General features: G+C 46.1%; 1 protein-coding gene across 1 annotated transcript in view; it reads left to right on the top strand.

The window, feature by feature from the left end:
- The window catches only part of CHM (choroideremia (Rab escort protein 1)), a 113008-nt gene that overhangs the window by 48674 nt on the left and 46305 nt on the right, over nt 1-18029 (top strand). Inside the window, 4 exon segments of the mRNA XM_015417892.1 lie at nt 1-75; nt 5291-5407; nt 8465-8585; nt 10137-10362. Of these exon segments, the coding sequence (XP_015273378.1) occupies nt 1-75; nt 5291-5407; nt 8465-8585; nt 10137-10362 (539 nt within the window).

Genomic DNA, 18029 nt, shown 5'->3' with positions numbered 1-18029 from the left:
GCTGAACCGAAGCAAATTACTTATCCCCAAATTGTTAAAGAAGGCAGGCGGTTTAATATTGATTTAACTTCCAAGGTAGGGAATTCATTGACTTTTCTCTCTCTCTCTCTCTCTCTCTCTCTCTTTTTTTTTAATCTATTTACTTCATTAAAATGACTCCTTTGGAAGCTTCAAAAAGGTATGGAAGGTAATTATGATGGTATTTGGATCTGGCGTTCTGCTCTGTTAGGAGCATAGGTCGCTTTCCAAAAGACACGCACTTTAAAGGCCTGTGCTTCTTTCTTTTTTTTAAAAAAAAGGAGACCAGGCTAAAAGCACATTTTGATCTTTTTTTCTTTCAGGCCATCCAAAGTTTCAGCACAGATTTGAACCTTTTCCCTTGGGGGATGGGGGTGCTTTTCAGAAAAGAAAAGCAAACAAACAAACCAAAAAACAAACAAACACCAAATGGAAACTCAATCAGGATTAAGAAATGGAATGCATAGTGCATTAGATCCTAAGATTCCATTCTGCTAAAGGGTGAGTCTTCCCCCAACACATGGGCTCATCTCTTCGTGCAATGCAAAGCTGCTTGCATTGGTGGAAGGCCCCTCTATTAGCATATTGGACTCTAAAAACTAGCCTGTTGTCATCTGAATTGTATTTGCTTTTTTGAAATATACAAGTTGGATGTAGGTCTGTGAAAAATTGTGGAGGGAATAAACAAGTGTGAAATACCCCTCTGACCCAACATTCTCCCTCCTGGGTACAATAAGCTCTCAGAGTCTTAAGCAGGCTAATTTCTTTACCCCCGTGTATTTTCTGTAACCGATGCTCCACTCCCTTCAAGAGTCTGTTCTTCCTAATGGTCACTGGAAATGAATGGTCCTCGTCCAGCTGTTTATTAGGGTCCTTTTTCGTTTATAAGAGAGATTTTTCTACATCACAGGGGAGTCCCCCAAGTACACAGAGCACCCTGCCTTGTTTATAGCTTGCAGAAGTTTGTCGCCCTATTGAGAGGCAATTGGCCATCAACTTTACTATTGGAGGAAATACGAGAATCGGACCTTTCTGGCTCCTGTCTGTATTAAATGAATTCTATCACAGCTCCCACTTTTTAGTTGCCGTTTGTGCATTCCCAGGCCACTTTTACATTTTCTGCCACTTAATAATATGGACATATAATGATAAGAGTGAATGTTGTAGGTGGCTTCTGCTAAATCTTTAAACAAATAAAAAAGAGCATCAATTCTAAGATTCTGGACTCTGTGCCCAATATCACAGTCTGTGCCTAGAGAGAATTGTGGTCTGGTGCTGCAGGCAGTCTGTGGTATGAAATGAATGAAGATCCCTTCTTATAGCAGACTTGAGTGTCCTGTGCCCGTCAGTAGGCTGGTGATTGGGCTGCCCCAGTTAAGGGCCTCTCCAGATTTGCAGATCAGTATTTCTTTACTGCGCTGGCTCAAGTGGTTAAGATGCTGAACTGCAGGCTGTGGAAGGTCGTTCGTTCAGCAGTTCGAGACCCGAGTATGCCGCATGACGGAGTGAGCTCCCGTCTCTAGTTCCAGCTCCTGCCAACCTAGCAGTTCGAAAGCAAGAAATTGCAAGTAGATAAATAGGTACCACTTTGGTGGGAAGGTAACAGCGTTCCGTGCGCCTCGGTGTTTAGTCACGCCGGCCACATGACCACGGAAACGTCTTCAGACAGCGCTGGCTCTTCGGCTTTGAAACGGAGATGAGCACCACAACCCTAGAGTCGGATTCGACTGGCTTTCGAGCAAGGGAACCTTTACCTTTATTTCTTTACAAATATTTATTTGAAAATGTGTACCCTGCCTCTGGAGCTGCAGTGGTTCAAGAGGTTAAGACGTTGAATTGCAGGCTGGAAGGTTGGTAGTTCAGCAGCTCGAGACCCGAGTGCCACATGACGGAGTGAGCTCCCGTCTCTGGTTCCAGCTCCTGCCATCCTAGCAGTTTGAAATTGCAAGTAGATAAATAGGTACTGCTTTGGTGGGAAGGTAACAGCGTTCCGTGCGCCTTGGCGTTTAGTCATGCCGGCCACGTGACCACAGAAACGTCTTTGGACAGCGCTGGCTCTTCGGCTTGGAAACGGAGATGAGCACTGCGACCCTAGAGTCGGATTCGACTGGCTTTCAAGCAAGGGAAACCTTTACCTTTACCCTGCCTCTCGAGTAACTTTACTTAATAAAATATGATATCCTTAATAAATTTAAAACTTTCTGTTTACAACATAAACCATAAATTGTGAAAGATTATCATTATATCCTGCTGCAAATGGCAATAATAAACTAGCCCATGCCATCAATCACCAAAAGCCCTCCTGGAAAAGGCTTGTCTTGCATAATCTGCAGGAAGCTGTTTCCTTTTTTGAAAAGGTTGAAAAACCTCATTCCTGAAACGTCTAGGAGAGGACTGAGCATGCTCCTGGAAGCATAGACGATTGGATGCAGTTGATTATATGGGAGGGGAGAAAAACAGAGGAGAATGTGGGAAATTAGCCATCCTAATCCCCTAAAATGGGGATCCGCAGCCTGCCGCCCATAGGCACCATGGTGCCCGCCCACCAAAACTTCTCCCGGTGCCCACTAAGTGCTTTAGGAAGGTGAGTGGGGCATTCCCAGCAGGGCTTCTGATTGGTCATTGGCTGTACCGATTAAAATACAGTGCATTTTTTAAAATTGCTCCTTTTGTCCCCTGTACGTGGACTTCCATTTTGTGTGTGTATGTGTGTCTGTCTACCTCCTTTGGTGGGCATTTTGTGCTTGCACCCATCACCCTGGGTCAGAATTCCAGAGGTAACCCAGGGGCTCAAAAAGGTTGGGGACCCCTCCCCTAAGACCTCGTATTGTCCTGGAGTGAAGATGTGCGACTTATGGGAAATCTTCCAATAATTTATCCCCCCCCCGATCATTCCTTCCAGGGGCCCCAATTTGTATTTCTAAACAAAGGATTAACTGGAGTCATTAATATTCCATATTGTTTCTCCTGGGTATAATTCCTTATATTCAGCTTGCAATGTTTATTTGAAACATTTGCAACCTGCCTTTCTATCTATATAGGTCCACAGGGCAGCTTATCACAGAACTAAAACATCAAATACAGTTTAAAGCTCAGGCCATTCAGGTATGCAGCCATAGCCCACAGCAAGTAAATAGGGTTTCCAGCCTCTGGGTGGGACCTCCAGGCCAACAGAGTTCAGTTCCCCGGAGAAAATGGCCGCTTTGGAGGATGGACCCTACGGCACTATACCCTGCTGAGGTCCCTCCTGTCCCCAAACGCTGGACTTCCCAGGCTCCGCCCCATAATTCTCCAGGCGCTTCCCAATCCAGAGTTGGCAAACCGGTGAGTAAACCGAAAAGGCAAGCTCCATTTTTTAAAAAAGCACTAATCACTCCACAGCAGATTCATTGATCTAAAGGTCTCCAAAAGAGTGTTCATTGGCCTTGCGTTCGAAGGTTGGGGGCGGGGGGTTGAGTTGAACTTACCTTGCCAAGGTGTACCAAAGTATTGGTACAGCTACTGGGGGGGGAAAGCTAATTTTGCATGGTACCCATCATATTTCAGATGCTTGAGGCACATGACAAAAGGCTTCCAAGGATGATCTAAGCATCACGATACATTCAAGGGGTGGGAGGGGGGGAGAATGTGATTCTGGCACCAGAATGTTTGGGGCTAGAGATATTCAAATTGACCTCGGATGACAAAGCTCTGATTTGGTGGCCCAGCTCCCACCTCCCTTGTTAGTCTTGCAAAATTAGCTTCTTGTGGCTGCAAAGACTTTGAGAATGATAGCCCCGCATAAGTAACTTTCTCCAGTGGAGCATTGCTTTTTAAGTCAGGTCATCCATCTTGCACTAAGGGTTTTACATTCATGTCCTTCCAAGAATGTGTAATAAATTTTTAGCTTATACAAAGCGAGTAAAGGTATTAGAAGATTAAGTTTTATGGTTCTAACTTGCCACCATGTGAACGCTGTGCTTGCCGGGATACTGAAAAGTTTGGGGATAAAAGAACAGGAAGTTTGCCATCGGAAATTAACACAGAGAGCAGATATATGACAAATGCTTCTTAATGGTATATTATATATAATTCCAACCTGTGGGAAATCATGCAAGATTTGTGTTGCAGAGGAGAGCTGGCAAATGGCGCTTGTGCCCCTGATACCTTTATGTGCTCCTGGTTTTGGAGAGTGCTTGTAGGAGTCTCAAAAGCTCTCCATGGAAATCTTGTGCCAGGACATTTCCTAGATTCTGAAGGATCTCTCTCTTCTGTGACTTCACTTCGCTTTTAAATGGTGGCTCCGTCTAGGACTGGCAGTGTCTGTGGTCATCCTTGACTTTTGCTCACTGGCTGGCTTGCGTCCTGCCTCCATTCCCTATTTTGGTCTTTCAAGCTCCATGGCTTGGATCCAAAGCATCACACAGTGTCCTACTGACACATATATAGCTTCGTACCTCCTGGTGGCAGCTGCTCTGCAGTCAAGGAGCCTTTCTAAAGCTGCACCCCATGAGGAAAGCTGGGAGGCTGCCACTAGAAGGCAGAACCCCTTGCGAGGAAGCCCTTTTGCTCATGTGTGTGGGTATGGGTGTTTGGATCCCAGCTGTTGAGTTGTAGAGGTGGGTACCCAGCTATTGACTGGGCTTCCCTGCCCACTAGTTGCTTAGAAGGTTCTTTACCCCCTTTTAACTTTGGACTGATTTATAGGTTGTCCAAAGGCAGCAAAAGAGGCTGCGTTGAGTTGTGCTTCGTCTCCTCGCGTTTCCAGGTTGCGTCTGAAGGAGATGTTCATCACTCCCTTTTGAATGTGATCTGGAAGTACGACTGACTTGCATTTCTTCTCTTGCTGCTTCTGGAGAACATCCGAAACGACTCTTCGATCTTGCATTCTGCCTGGGAACGCCGAAGCTTTCCTTTAAGGGAGGGGGCATGCACATGAATGGACTAGATGACCTGCAAGGTCCCTTCCAACTCTAACATTCTATGATTCCATGAATGTGTGAATAAATCCACAGCCATTATCCCCTGTTGTTCTTCTGGTTGTCTGCCTGGGCATGAAAGTTCATTTAAATCACGAACTTAATCTGCACAATCCTGGTACTTGTCCACATACAGAACTGGAGGTTCAGATTTAATATTCGGAACTACCGTTATTTAAAGCTTATTTTTTAAGTTGCAAAATGTTTTATAACAGTGGTTGTCTTTTTTTTGTACTTGATGCCATCAAGAAAAAAACAGTTAATTAAAATACATGTTTTCTTCAAAAGCATGGGCTTTTTCCCCTTTTGTACAGTTACTGTATTCCCGAGGACTGTTGATCGACCTTCTGATTAAGTCCAATGTTAGCCGATATGCTGAATTTAAAAACGTCACCCGGATTCTTGCGTTTCGAGAAGGGCGAGTGGAACAGGTACTGCTTTTTTGCCATTTGAGCAAAAATAAAGTAAAATTCCGATTGGACATTAGGAGTTCTGTTTGTGGAATTGCTGCAGGTTTTATAAAGGATAAATAGCAGCTATCTGTCTTGGAATGGAGACCTAAGCCTTCCCACTGGCTTAATTGGCAAGCCAGTTAAGGTCAGGAGCAGTGCATGGTGGTGGGTCTGAGCTCAATCTAGATCCTCTTCCATACGCAGCTATTTACCCTTAAAAAACCCACAGACGATCCATTGATGAGTCTCTTGGGAACACGTCGAGTTTGGCCCTTAAACTGCCATTAACGTCTTTGCAGCCGTCATTTAACAATCTCTTTATTCCCGCCTGGAATATCTCTGTTCATTCACAGGCATAATAGCATTAGAAAGTTGTTCAACCCTTCCATAAATTGTAGTAGTATTTATAGCCTGCTATAGCCACTGTCGGAGCTGCGGTGCCTCAAGTGGTTAAGACACTGAACTGCAGGCTGTGGAAGGTCAGTAGTTCAGCGGTTCAAGACCCGGGTGCCGCAAGACAGGGTGAGCTCCTGTCTCTAGTTCCAGCTCCTGCCAACCTAGCAGTTCGAAAGCAGAAATTGCAAGTAGATAAATAGGGACCACTTCGGTGGGAAGGTAACAGCGTTCCGTGCGCCTTGGTGTTTAGTCATGCCGGATACATGACCACGGAAACGTCTTCGGACAGCGCTGGCTCTTCGGCTTTGAAACGGAGATGAGCACTGCAACCCTAGAGTCGGATTCGACTGGCTTTCGAGCAAGGGAACCTTTACCTTTATAGCCACTGTATTACGGAATTACCAAAGAAGAAGATGTATGTTGCACTGTTATTATTATTATTATTATTTATTTTCCTTGTTTAGCCAGTTCACTGTATATATGTTTTAATATTATACTTTTATCATTATTATTACTATTTTATTTTATATATATTAGATACCGGACAACAAAAAAAAAAAGACCTCTGCTGAAAGTCCCCAGTTTGCTTCCAAGTGACTGTTTATATAGCCAAGCTGTTAAGACTAAAGTGGTCTCCAAACAGTGCTGATGTTTCAGGTTCATTCATTGCTCCCCATTGGGAGGGACATGCTGTTGGCTTAAGCAGGGGTCATTTCATAGAAAAAGAGGTGCAGGAGCTCATTAGCATAATTCATTAGCATAACTTATTTGCATATGTCACACCCCCTGACATCACCAGAAGTGTGTCAAAAGGCAACACCCACCACTCAGGCTCCACTGGACTGTTTTGGATTGCTAGCTATTGGGGAGAGGGGGGGAGACATGCAGATCTGTCCTCGCAGAGGAGGGAGAGCTTTTACCTGAATAAAACTTGGTCTTAAAGGTGACACTGGACTGTTTTGGACCAGGGGGAGCTCTGCAACTTACCTGGCTGCTTCTTGCTCTGACTGAGGGCTGCTGGGAGCAGGGGGTGGGGCTTGTTTCATGTGCCCGCCCCCTGGGCTCTTTACTGCCGGAGCTCCGCTCCTGTGCGCTCCTGCAGGAAATGACCCCTGGGCTTAAGGAGGGCATCATGAATTTCTGGCAGGGCTAAGAAAGAAAGGTCCCTTCCACTTTAAGTCCGCAGTCAGCCAAGGTTTTACTTACCTTGATGGGAAATAAAACAAAGTAATCACAGTTCTGAGGAGGACAAGGGGCAACATCATGAAAGGACAGGAGTGTCCAACCTCGTGACATGTTGGTAAAAACTCAAGGCCACCATGCAGTCTGGCGTGGCGTGGTGGATAGAGTGGCCAACTAGGATCCTGGGAGACTCAGTTTCGAATCTGCACTTCTAACATAGAAGCTTTCTGGGTGACCTTGAACCTGTCACAAACTCTCAGACTGGCCTACCTCAGAGGGTGGTGGTTGTGAGAAAATGGAGGAGGGGAGAACGGGGTTAAGCCTCTTTGAGAAAAGTGGCATATAAATAAATGAATAAATGCAGGGGTCATTTCGTAGAAAAAGAGGTGCAGGAGCTCATTAGCATAACTCATTAGCATAACTTATTTGCATATGCCACACCCCCTGACATCACCGGGAGTGTGTCAGAAGGCAACACCCACCGCTCAGGCTCCACTGGACTGTTTTGGATTGCTAGCTATTGGGGGGCGGGGGGACATGCAGATCTGTCCTCGCAGAGGAGGGAGATCGTGTACCTGAATAAAACTTGGTCTTAAAGGTGCCACTGGACCGTTTTAGACCGGGTGGCCGGGGGGAGCTCTGCAACTTACCTGGCTACTTCTTGCTGTGACTGAGGGCTGCTGGGAGCAGGGGGTGGGGCTTTTTGCATGTGCCCACCCCTTGAGCTCTTTACTGCCGGAGCTCCGCTCCTGTGCGCTTCTGCAGGAAATGACCCCTGAATAAATGTGATGCAAATGCAATCCAAGACCAAGCATTTCTCAGTGGAAACAGCATACGAACTTATGTTATATCTGAGGGGGAAAGTCCACAGTCAGGAAACACGGGTCTTTTTAATGTTACCTTACAACAGAAGAACTGGGAAGTTTGCATTGAGTTCAAGTCAGAAGTTCACAGGCTAGGGGAAAGAGAGATGACAGCTGGTAGCAAAAGCCTGGTACAGGTGGGAGTCTAGGCAAGTATTTAAACCTTGGAGACTTTTAATCTTTTGCCTTCCTTTAATTTCTCCACTTCACTTGAACAGGAGGAGAATGTGAGGCCATGGTTTTAAACTCATGTTGGTGACTGTGACAGTTCAGAGCAAGCTGAGTATAAGGCGGGGAGAGACGTGGCTAATAAGGCCAGTGTGTGTAAGAGAGCCACTGAATACACATGAAGCTGCCTTCTACCAAATCAGGGCATTGGTCCGTCACAGTCAGTATTGTCTACTCAGGCTGGCAGCTTCTTTCCAGGATCCCAGGCTGATGTCTTTCATATTCCCTCCTGCCTGATCCTTTCGACTGGGTCCTCCTGCATGCCAAGCAGATGCTCTGCCACTGAGCCACAGGCCCTAACAGCCACTGCCGCTTTCCCACTTCTGTGGCTGGAGGAAAACCATCCCACAAAGCCAATGTCTTTCAGGTGCCGTGTTCCAGAGCAGACGTCTTCAACAGCAAGCAGTTGTCCATGGTGGAAAAGAGAATGCTGATGAGATTCCTGACGTTTTGCCTGGACTATGAAGAGCATCCAGATGAATATCAAGGTATGGGTCTCTCGGATTGCGAATGTCCTGTTTCAGGTGGGGAAGCCGTGTTGGCCTGAAGCAACGGAATGCGGTTTGAGCCCAGTGGCACCTTTAGAACCAACAGAGTTGAATTCTGGGTATAAGCTTTCGTGTGCAAGCACACTTCGTCAGATACCTGGGTTTTGTGTGTGTGTGAATGCATTTCTCTACCTTGTTTCTTCCGTTTCCCATTCAATGTGAAATCCGTTTCTTAAATGTCTATATCTTTTGATTCTGGAACTCCTTGTAATGCTCCTGTTTAGATCTCTGTGCACGGGGAACACTCTAATATGCAAGGACATTAGAGGTACTTTTCTCCCTTTCTCACAATACAAGAACTTGTGGGCACTCCATGAAATTGCTGAGCGGTTGGGTTAGAACGGATAAAAGGAAGTCCTTCTTCACCCAAAGAGTGATTAACACTTGGAATTCACTGCCACAGGAAGTGGTGGTGGCTACAAGCATGGACGGCTTCAAAAGGGAATTAGATAGGCATATGGAGCAGAGGTCCATCAGTGGCTATTAGTAACAAGGTATAGATAGGAACTCACAGGCTGGGGCAAGTGATGCTCTGTATTCTTGGTGCTTGGGGGGGGGGGCAACAGTGGGAGGGGTTCTAGTGTCCTGGCCCCACTGCTGGACCTCCTTATGGCACCTGGTATTTCTGGCCACTGTGTGACACAGAGTGTTGGACTGGATGAGCCTTTGGCCTGATCCAACATTGGCATCTCTTATGTTCTTATGTTCTTATGACTCTCCGCGAAGCACTTTGGGGGGGGGTTGCTTGTGGTGTTCTTGTTGAGCTCCCCAGCCCTTCAGATCAGTGAGAGAGAGCGCCCTTGAGCCTGCTGGAATTCATGTGTCCACAGGGATCTGCTGACACAGGGTCTTAGAACTGGCAACAATTAATCTCGTCAAATGCTTCCATGTGTAAGCGAGGTTCCAGTTCCTGAGATCTCCCCCAGGAACAGGAAGACAAGGCTAGAGAGGATTTGTAGGCACCAATGCAGGCAGCGCTCTTCTCCATTTGCATGGTTAAGGGCTGAATAGCAGTCATGGGCATGGTACAATCCTCTGCTGTGACCGTGACCTCCTCAGATGTCCACTTTTTGTTTTATTCTTCCCTAATCAGAGATGCGGTGGCTCAAGTGGTTAAGACGCTGAACTGCAGGCTGTGGAAGGTCGGTAGTTCAGCAGTTCGAGACTCGGGTCCCGCATGACGGAGTGAGCTCCCGTCTCTAGTTCCAGCTCCTGCCAACCTAGCAGTTTGAAAGCAAGAAATTGCAAGTAGATAAATAGGTACCACTTCGGTGGGAAGGGAACAGCGTTCCGTGCGCCTTGATGTTTAGTCATGCTGGCCACATGACCACGGAAACGTCTTCAGACAGCGCTGGCTCTTCGGCTTTGAAACGGAGATGAGCACCGCAACCCTAGAGTCGGATTCGACTGGCTTTCGAGCATGGGAACCTTTACCTTTAATGGTCATACAAAGCTGCTAACATTTGGTTTTTCTTTCCTTCCCCGAAACAGCTCAGAAAGACCGTAAGTTTTCCGAGTACCTGAAAACCCAGAAGTTGACTCCCAACCTGCAGCATTTCATTTTGCATTCCATCGCGATGGTCTCGGAGGCGGACAGCTGCACCATCGACGGCTTGAAGGCCACACAGAAATTTCTGCAGTGCCTCGGCCGCTACGGCAACACTCCGTTCTTGTTTCCTCTCTATGGGCAAGGGGAGATCCCGCAGTGCTTTTGCCGGTAAGCAGAGAGCAGATTTTAAGATGCCTTTGCAATGGGATACCATTTATTTAATTCCTTTAGACCGCCTGCTGTTTCTAATTTTTGAATTTTTATGGGATGGGAAAGTAAGTTCTTAACAATTCAGCACTTGCTTAAGACTCTCATTGTTCAGTGATATGTACTGTGAGAAATGGAGCGATGGCAGCAGGACGCTGGGCTTGTGGCTTCAGTCTTCCTCCCATCCTCAGCCTCCTTCTCCACCTCCTGCTATTACTCTGTCCAGGGGGGGCGGGTTTCACTGGTGGTGGGATACCTGGGTGAGCTTAGCCTCCATGGACCAAGCCCTCAAGCCCTTGCACAGTGTCCTGTATGATTAATTAATTAGCTGGGGGGGTTAAAATAGGAAATCTTCATCCAGTGTGATGTGAATGGTGAAATGTGGAGTTGTCACCAAGCCTTTGCCTTGTTTTTATTAACCCTTCCACTGCCTTTGAAACATCCCCCAGGGTACAGAAAGACAGCACGGTGCAATAGTTACAGCATCGGTTTTTCATTTTTGGAAATCTTGGCTTGGCCAAGAAGTTCACCAGAGTGGCTTACACACAAGTCACCACCATGGATCTAGCCATCCTCAAAGGAGCCAGTTTGGTGTAGTGGTTAAGTGCGCGGACTCTAATCTGGGAGAACCGGGTTTGATTCCCCACTCCTCCACTTGCACCTGCTGGGTGACCTTGGGTAAGCTGTAGTTCTGATAAGAGCTGTTCTTGAAAAAAGCCATTTCTGTCAGAGCTCTCTCAGCCCCACCTACCTCACAGGCAATGTTCCCTCTAAACTGTGGAGTCTTGTGAGCAAAAAATTCTACTTTGTGAGGTACCGGCATTAAAGTTGTGAGCAAACAATTTGGCTACTGCATCAATTAGTTTGCTCTGGAGCCCTCCTTCCTGAGCAAAGGCAAAAATGTGTGAGCCGGAGGCTAAAAAACTGTGAGCTAGCTCACACTAACTCAGCTTAGAGGGAACACTGCTCACAGGGTGTCTGTTGTGGGGAGGGGAAGGGAAAGGAGTTTGTAAGCCACTCTGAGACACCTTTGGGTAGTGACGGGCGGGGTATAAATCCAATCTCTTCTCCTTCTTCTTCTCTATGCAGAGTGAGACTCTGCAGTTTCCTTCTCTTGCTGTAGCCTACTGAGTGCCCTGAAATTTTGTCCCAGTGATGGGGGGAGCTGTGGATGCTCAGGAACAGCATTGGGGGCAAAGTGGGGACCTGCAGAGGGAGGTGGAAATTGGTGGAAATCACTGCCTCCTCTTCTGGAAGCAGAAATGCCGTATGCCACTTTCTGTGTCTTAGCATAACCGAGTTCAGAGGGCAGTTCTGGGGCTAAAATGTCATTTGCGGTTCTTCCATGAGAAAAACTGGATACAAGTAAATCACATTAAGGTGCACTGCTTTGACATTTTAAAATGGAAAACAAAAACATGCTTTAAAACAAAAACAAAAAACCCCGCTCTTAGCGCATGTCCTGTCGCCTTAAGAACGAACACTTCCTTCTTTTAAAGATTCCGGTTTTGTTTTATGAATCTGGGACTTGCCTTCTGCCACTGTGCATTGCTAATTCTGAATGGTTTTTCCAAGACTTGTGGGAATCCTGTTCAGTCTGTCTACCAAGTGGTATCATCCCTGCCTATACATCATACCCTACAATTTTTATCACCAGGTTATCAGAATAAGGTGTCACTTGTCCTGTGATTTCTAACCACCTCTTCGTATTCTGTTTTAATGTAAACCTCTTAAGCGTTTCTTGCAATCGGTTACCCTGTGTGTTCTCATCAAGGCTACTGTTATAAATGGCATGCATGCATATTTATGTGACTGATTCAAAGACATTTGTAAGTCATATCCTTGCATTCTGAATGAAATTCTGCATAAGCTCCACAATGCTGTCTGCAACAGCTGCGGTTCCAGCAGCGGGCAAGATCAGCCTTTCTCCCTTTACTGATCTGAACAGTTACCGGTCAAATCGGAGCACGCTTTTTGGAAACGGCATTCCAGCATAACAGCAAACTATGGTTCATGCTATGAACTATTGGTTAAACTGTCAGATATAAGTAACAAATCCTAGTTTGTGGTGTAAAACTTGGCTTTTGTCTGCTTCTTCCCTGCTGTCCCTTATGGGAGGGGATTTTCTACATCCATACATTTGGATTATTGTTTTTTAATCTGCCCACTCAACCAAATGCCTCTCAAAGTATAATTAAAAAACAACAACACAGCAGCAATGATGCGGAGTAAAGGCAACATCAACCAGTAGGTGATCGGGCAGTATCAAAACAGAAATAATAAACAGCCATACATTTGAAGCAGTTTATGAGTGTCATCTGAAATCCTCCCTATCCTGCCGTCCCTGTCATCCAGGACTAGCTTTACGCCAATGCAGAAAGTCGAGGTGCCATTCAAGTGACTGTGCAAATTCTGACATCAGAGCATACCATAATTGATATAAATGTTAGTTTACGAACTAGTGACAAACTCTGTGCTCTTGGGTGTTAGAACTGACTGGGTTTGGATCTGACCTGGGTTTAGCATCATATTTGCATGCAGCCCAGGCTTCCACATACGAAGGTTAAAATTCCCGTTTTATAGAACAGGGCTCCTGCCGCAAGGAAAGGATGTTTCTGTATTTTGCCTTTGCTCTGCGGGTCCCACTTGAGAGATTCCCTCTTGGTGAAACAGGACTCCAGGGGTGATTTAGAGCAGGGGTCGTTTCGTAGAAAAAGAGCTAGGGGAACTCATTAGCATAACTCATTAGCATATGCCACACCCCCTGACATCACCGGAAGAGTGTCATAAGGCCACATCCCCTGACATCACCGAAAGTGTGTCATAAGGCCACACACCCCGCCCCCAACGGTCCCGGCCGCCGCCGCCAGCCTTGCAGCTCCACTGCCGAGCCCCATGAGGGGCCCGGCAGTGGACCTGCAAGGTCGGCGGGAGTGCAAGGAAGCCCCGCGAAGGCCCTCCCTGGCCCCAGGCAGGCAGGCAGGGGTGGGGAGAGGCAGGGAGGAAGCAACTTACCCTCCCTCTTCTCCTGCCTCCTCCTGGCTGAATGAGGGCCGGAAGCGGGGCGGCCGGAAGCAGGGGACGGGGCTTCGTCACGTGCCCCGCCCCCCGTACCTCACCCGGGGGAACTGCGATCCCCCGCGATTCCCCGCGATCCCCCCCGAAATGACCTCTGCTTTAGAGACAAACACAGTTTATTCCCACATTAGCTTTTGTGTAAGAGAACTCACTTCATCAGATTTGTGAAGTGTACAACCATAAAGAAGTTTATGTGCAACCAAAGAAGTTTATCTTAAACTCTGCGAACAACAGAAAGGCAAGGGGGGGGGGAATGTTACAAACAGAGGCCAGTTTAAAACACAATAATAGGATTTTGTTCCCTCCCTCTCCGCCCACCTTTCTGTATTTTTCTGTACCCTTTAGTATGAATTTCTCAACCTCGTGGATGTACACTTCATATAACTGTAGAGTGAGGTCTGACTCACAAAAGCTCACACGGGGATAACTTTTCTTAGTCTCTAAAGTGCCACTGGACTCCCAGTTTTATTGTGCGGCTACAGACTAACACGGCTACCCATCTGAATTTCCCTCTTGATGAGTTGGATGTTTTGTAGGATTAGTGTTTGTTATGGGGTGGCATCTGGAGATATCTTTGTCCTGGAAAAGAGGTGATTTTGTTCCTTTTGAAAAGAAGGACTGGCAGTATGGAGGAAATTATTTTTGCATCATTGTCTGGCTTGGAAATGTATTTATTTATTTAAATATTTATTTATACTCCTGCCTTTCAATAATTTGCTCCTGGTAACACCAGCAGATGCATTTCTGACATTAAATCACAAGTCAAGCCAGTCCTCCTGTAGCCTCATCTTACAGAGATTAGAACATTGGTTCCTGTAGCTAGCTAGCGCTCTCCTTTGTGATAGCTTTGGGAAATGGTTTATTTATTCATTTTTAGTCCACCATCTTCATTGAGACTCAGGTCAGATTATGGAAATGGTTGAGGCAGTGCTGGGTAACCCTCTGTTACAGGACATCATGTAGCCAGTGAAAACACGGCGTTGGATCCAGCCAGTTTTTTTCACTCAGCCTCACCCAATTCCCCCTCATTACTGGAGCCTTCGACCAACGTGGCTTTTGTGCATGCAGGTCCCATGACCATGCGCCCCCCACCCCCAAATTCTCTTTTGCTAGCCAAAGGGGACACCACCTTGTTTCTTTGTTTTTCCCCCAGCACCTGAAAAGCTGTTTGGCTCCAACCTGTGAAGTACTATTGACAGATCAGTGAGTATTGTTATCAGTAAAATCAGTAATGGTTTTGTTTTGTCTCACTGGCCAATAGTAGGCTGGGCTTGTCAGTCTCTGACCCGTCCAGTTTTTAGATAGATAGATAGATAGATGATAGATAGATAGATAGATAGATAGATAGATAGATAGATAGATAATTACGGCCTGGTACAGCTGCTGTTTGCCGCTGCTCAATCACACACTGCATGCGAAATGTCACTCACTGCGGGAGCTAGCAATACAATCCTGAACAGAGTTATGCTCTCCAAAGCCCACTGACTTCATTGGACTTAGAAGGGTGTGATTCTGTTTAGGATTTCACTGTGGGTTTCCCAATAAGGCTTCGTAGCAGTTGTGTGTGAATGTATTGGATCAGTGCTGGAGCACTGGGAGGTGAATTCTTAATCTTTTCCTCTTGCACAAAGTTTTCCCTCTTTGAAATTATCCCTCTGCCATTAGCCACAGTGGGGTAGCAGGGGAACAAGCACAGCAAGCTATATTGTGACTGTCTGTCACCCCCACCAGCCAATAGCAAAACAAGGGAGCTGGTCTGGATGGGAAGGATAAGCCCCTCCCCCTTTCCAGTGCTGGGCTGCCATCTGATGCAAACCCCCCCCCCCCATGGCTGCTTCAAAGCTTTAAAAATGAATAGGGAAATCTGTATAATGTGTAAGTGAGACCCTAAAGCAGACTTTTTACAACCAGACTGTGTAAACTGGAATAGATGCAGGCTAGAATGAATTAAGACGCTGAACTGCAGGCTGTGGAAGGTCGGTAGTTCAGCAGTTCGAGACCCGAGTGCCGCCAGAGTGAGCTTCCATCTCTAGTTCTAGCTCCTGCCAACCTAGCAGTTCGAAAGCAAGAAATTGCAACTAGATAAATAGGCACCACTTCAGTGGGAAGGTAACAGCGTTCCGTGCGCCTTGGTGTTTAGTCATGCCGGCCGCATGACCACGGAAACGTCTTCGGACAGTGCTGGCTCTTCGGCTTTGAAACGGAGATGAGCACCACAACCCTAGAGTCGGATTCGACTATCTTTTGAGCAAGGGAACCTTTACCTTTACTTAACGATATAATCCCATGCAGAGTAACTCCAGTCGAAGACTGGCATAACTTTACACAGGATTGAACTGTGAGTTTCTTAGCTTGGCATAAAAGCTTCAAACACTGATCAGATTGTTTAGAAGTACAGTTGCCATGTCTGCTTTTTCTGTCAAGAGCATAAAAAAAAATCCCCCCCCCCCCCCCCCACTTTCTGTCACTTTCATTTTTCAAGCGGCAGGGTCTCTTAGCATCGGGGTAAAAGAATGAGACTGCTTTAAGCATTTCCTGTTTTTAGTTTCACATTGATATCAGAATTGCTACTTAGGGTGTAGAGATTGTGCTTGGAGGAATCATTCCCCCCCCCCCTTCCTCTCGAGGAGAGAACCTTAGTTTGGGACAAACATCAACGAGGTGAGATAATCCATCACTTCTGAGACCTGTTCTCCAGTGATGGATGGATAGATTGGTAAAGTAACTCAATAATCTTCATTTTTTTTTCTCGGGTTATTCACAGATCAGTGAACACTGTCGTTAATAAAGCTATGGAATGCTTTTGTGTCCTTGCCCATATTATTTCTCAAGTTTTGACAGGACAAGACTTTTAATTTGAAAATAACCTTTGTGTTGAAACAGGCCTTCTAAGCACACAAAGTCCTTTGTGAGTGCAGCCCTTGAAATCTCTGGTGAGACGCGGAATCCCTTCTTGCAGAGCAAAGTGGTTGGGAATACTTTGGTGTTCACAACAGTTGTGCTTCTGGGGTCATGCTCGATGCTTATTTTGATATACCAAAACGAACACCCCCCAGTGCTACTGTGGAATTCAGGAACTTTGATGTTGATATCCTGCTGGCGTAACAATAATAATATACATTTGTTTAAAATTTATAATTGAACACTTTCTCACTTAAAAACTCTCTAGGGAACTCACAAGCAAATTAATTAAAGCATGTCAATAAAATGGCACCAAAAATGGGGAAAAGTTTAGTATGGAATAGTGGTTAATGTTTCTGGTAGGACCAGAGAGTCCCAGGAATAATCCATGAGCAGAGTCATGGGTGATCTTGAGCCAGTCAAGTATACTCAGCCTAACCTACCTCACAGGACTGTTGTGGGGGAAGGGAGGGAAGGGAGACCCATGAATGCCCCCCCTGAGGTTCTTGGAAGAAGGGAAGGATTAAAAAATGCAATTAAAGTTGCTTTTAAAATAGCAACAAAATATAAACTGTATCATCTGCTGTGGAAGAAGATTTCCCTGTTGCCTTAAGTTATTTGTATTGGTCTGGTCGCAGGGCTCTTTTTGTAGCAGGAACTCCTTTGCATATTAGGCCACACACCCCCAATGTAGCCAATCCTCCAAGAGCTTACAGAGCTCTTCTTACAGGGGCTACTGAAAGCTCTTGGAGGATTGGCTACATTAGGGGTGTGTCACTTAATATGCAAATGAGTTCCTGCTACAAAAAGAACCATTTATTTATTGAGTACAAATGACCCAGAGTGCCTTACATTGCTCTCCTCTCCCCAGGCCCGTAGCTAGGACATTTTTAGTGGGGGGGCCCTGGGGAAAGTGAGGGGGCCCCCAAAGCCCCACACATGTGCACTGACATCACAAAAAGTGCACTGACATCACAACAAATAAGAAATCAAATAAAAATAAAATATGCTCAGCACTGAGATGCACCACCCTCTCCCTCCCTGATGCCTAGCCAAGGCATGGATAGAGGGCTCCCAGAAAGGGAAAGAAACTGAAAAAAGGGAAAGAAAAGAAATGGGGGAAAGGGAAACAAAGAAAGAGAAGGAAACAAAGAAAGAAAGAAATGGAAGAAAGGAAAGGGAAAGAAAATGAAAGCCTCTGTGCATGTTTGTTTTCCCCCAAGTTCCAAATCCCCCCCCCCCAGCAGTTAAAAAGGAGCTTGAAGACTTACACTGTAATGTTTCCCTGTGGCTGTGGGTTCCCAGGCTAGAGTACTCACTGAGCCACCTGTTCTCAGGTCCATTCAGCATATACAAAATGAAACTGAAACAAGAGCTCCATCCAACAGGACCAAACCAAATCACACAGATATTAGGGGAAGAGAGCAGACAATTCCACTACATGTATACAATGCATATACCACAAGATTACAAGACCAAGACCTTTTTCTCCCCCCTCCCCATCTCTGCCAGCCTCTCTCTCTCTGTCACATCTCTGCTTTGAGACAGCGAGTCCTACTGACAAACAGAAAGGAAAAACGATCTTCCCTCCCCCTTCCTAGAATTCCCCCCTCCTTTGGCTGTCGTTAAAACTTTCCTCCTTATTTTGT

Source organism: Gekko japonicus, unplaced genomic scaffold, assembly GCF_001447785.1.
Source record: "Gekko japonicus isolate JY-2015 unplaced genomic scaffold, Gekko_japonicus_V1.1 scaffold585, whole genome shotgun sequence".
In the NCBI taxonomy this organism is placed as follows: Eukaryota; Metazoa; Chordata; class Lepidosauria; order Squamata; family Gekkonidae; genus Gekko; species Gekko japonicus.
Note: the sequence above shows the minus strand (reverse complement) of the source record. Positions and strands in the feature narration are given on the sequence as shown.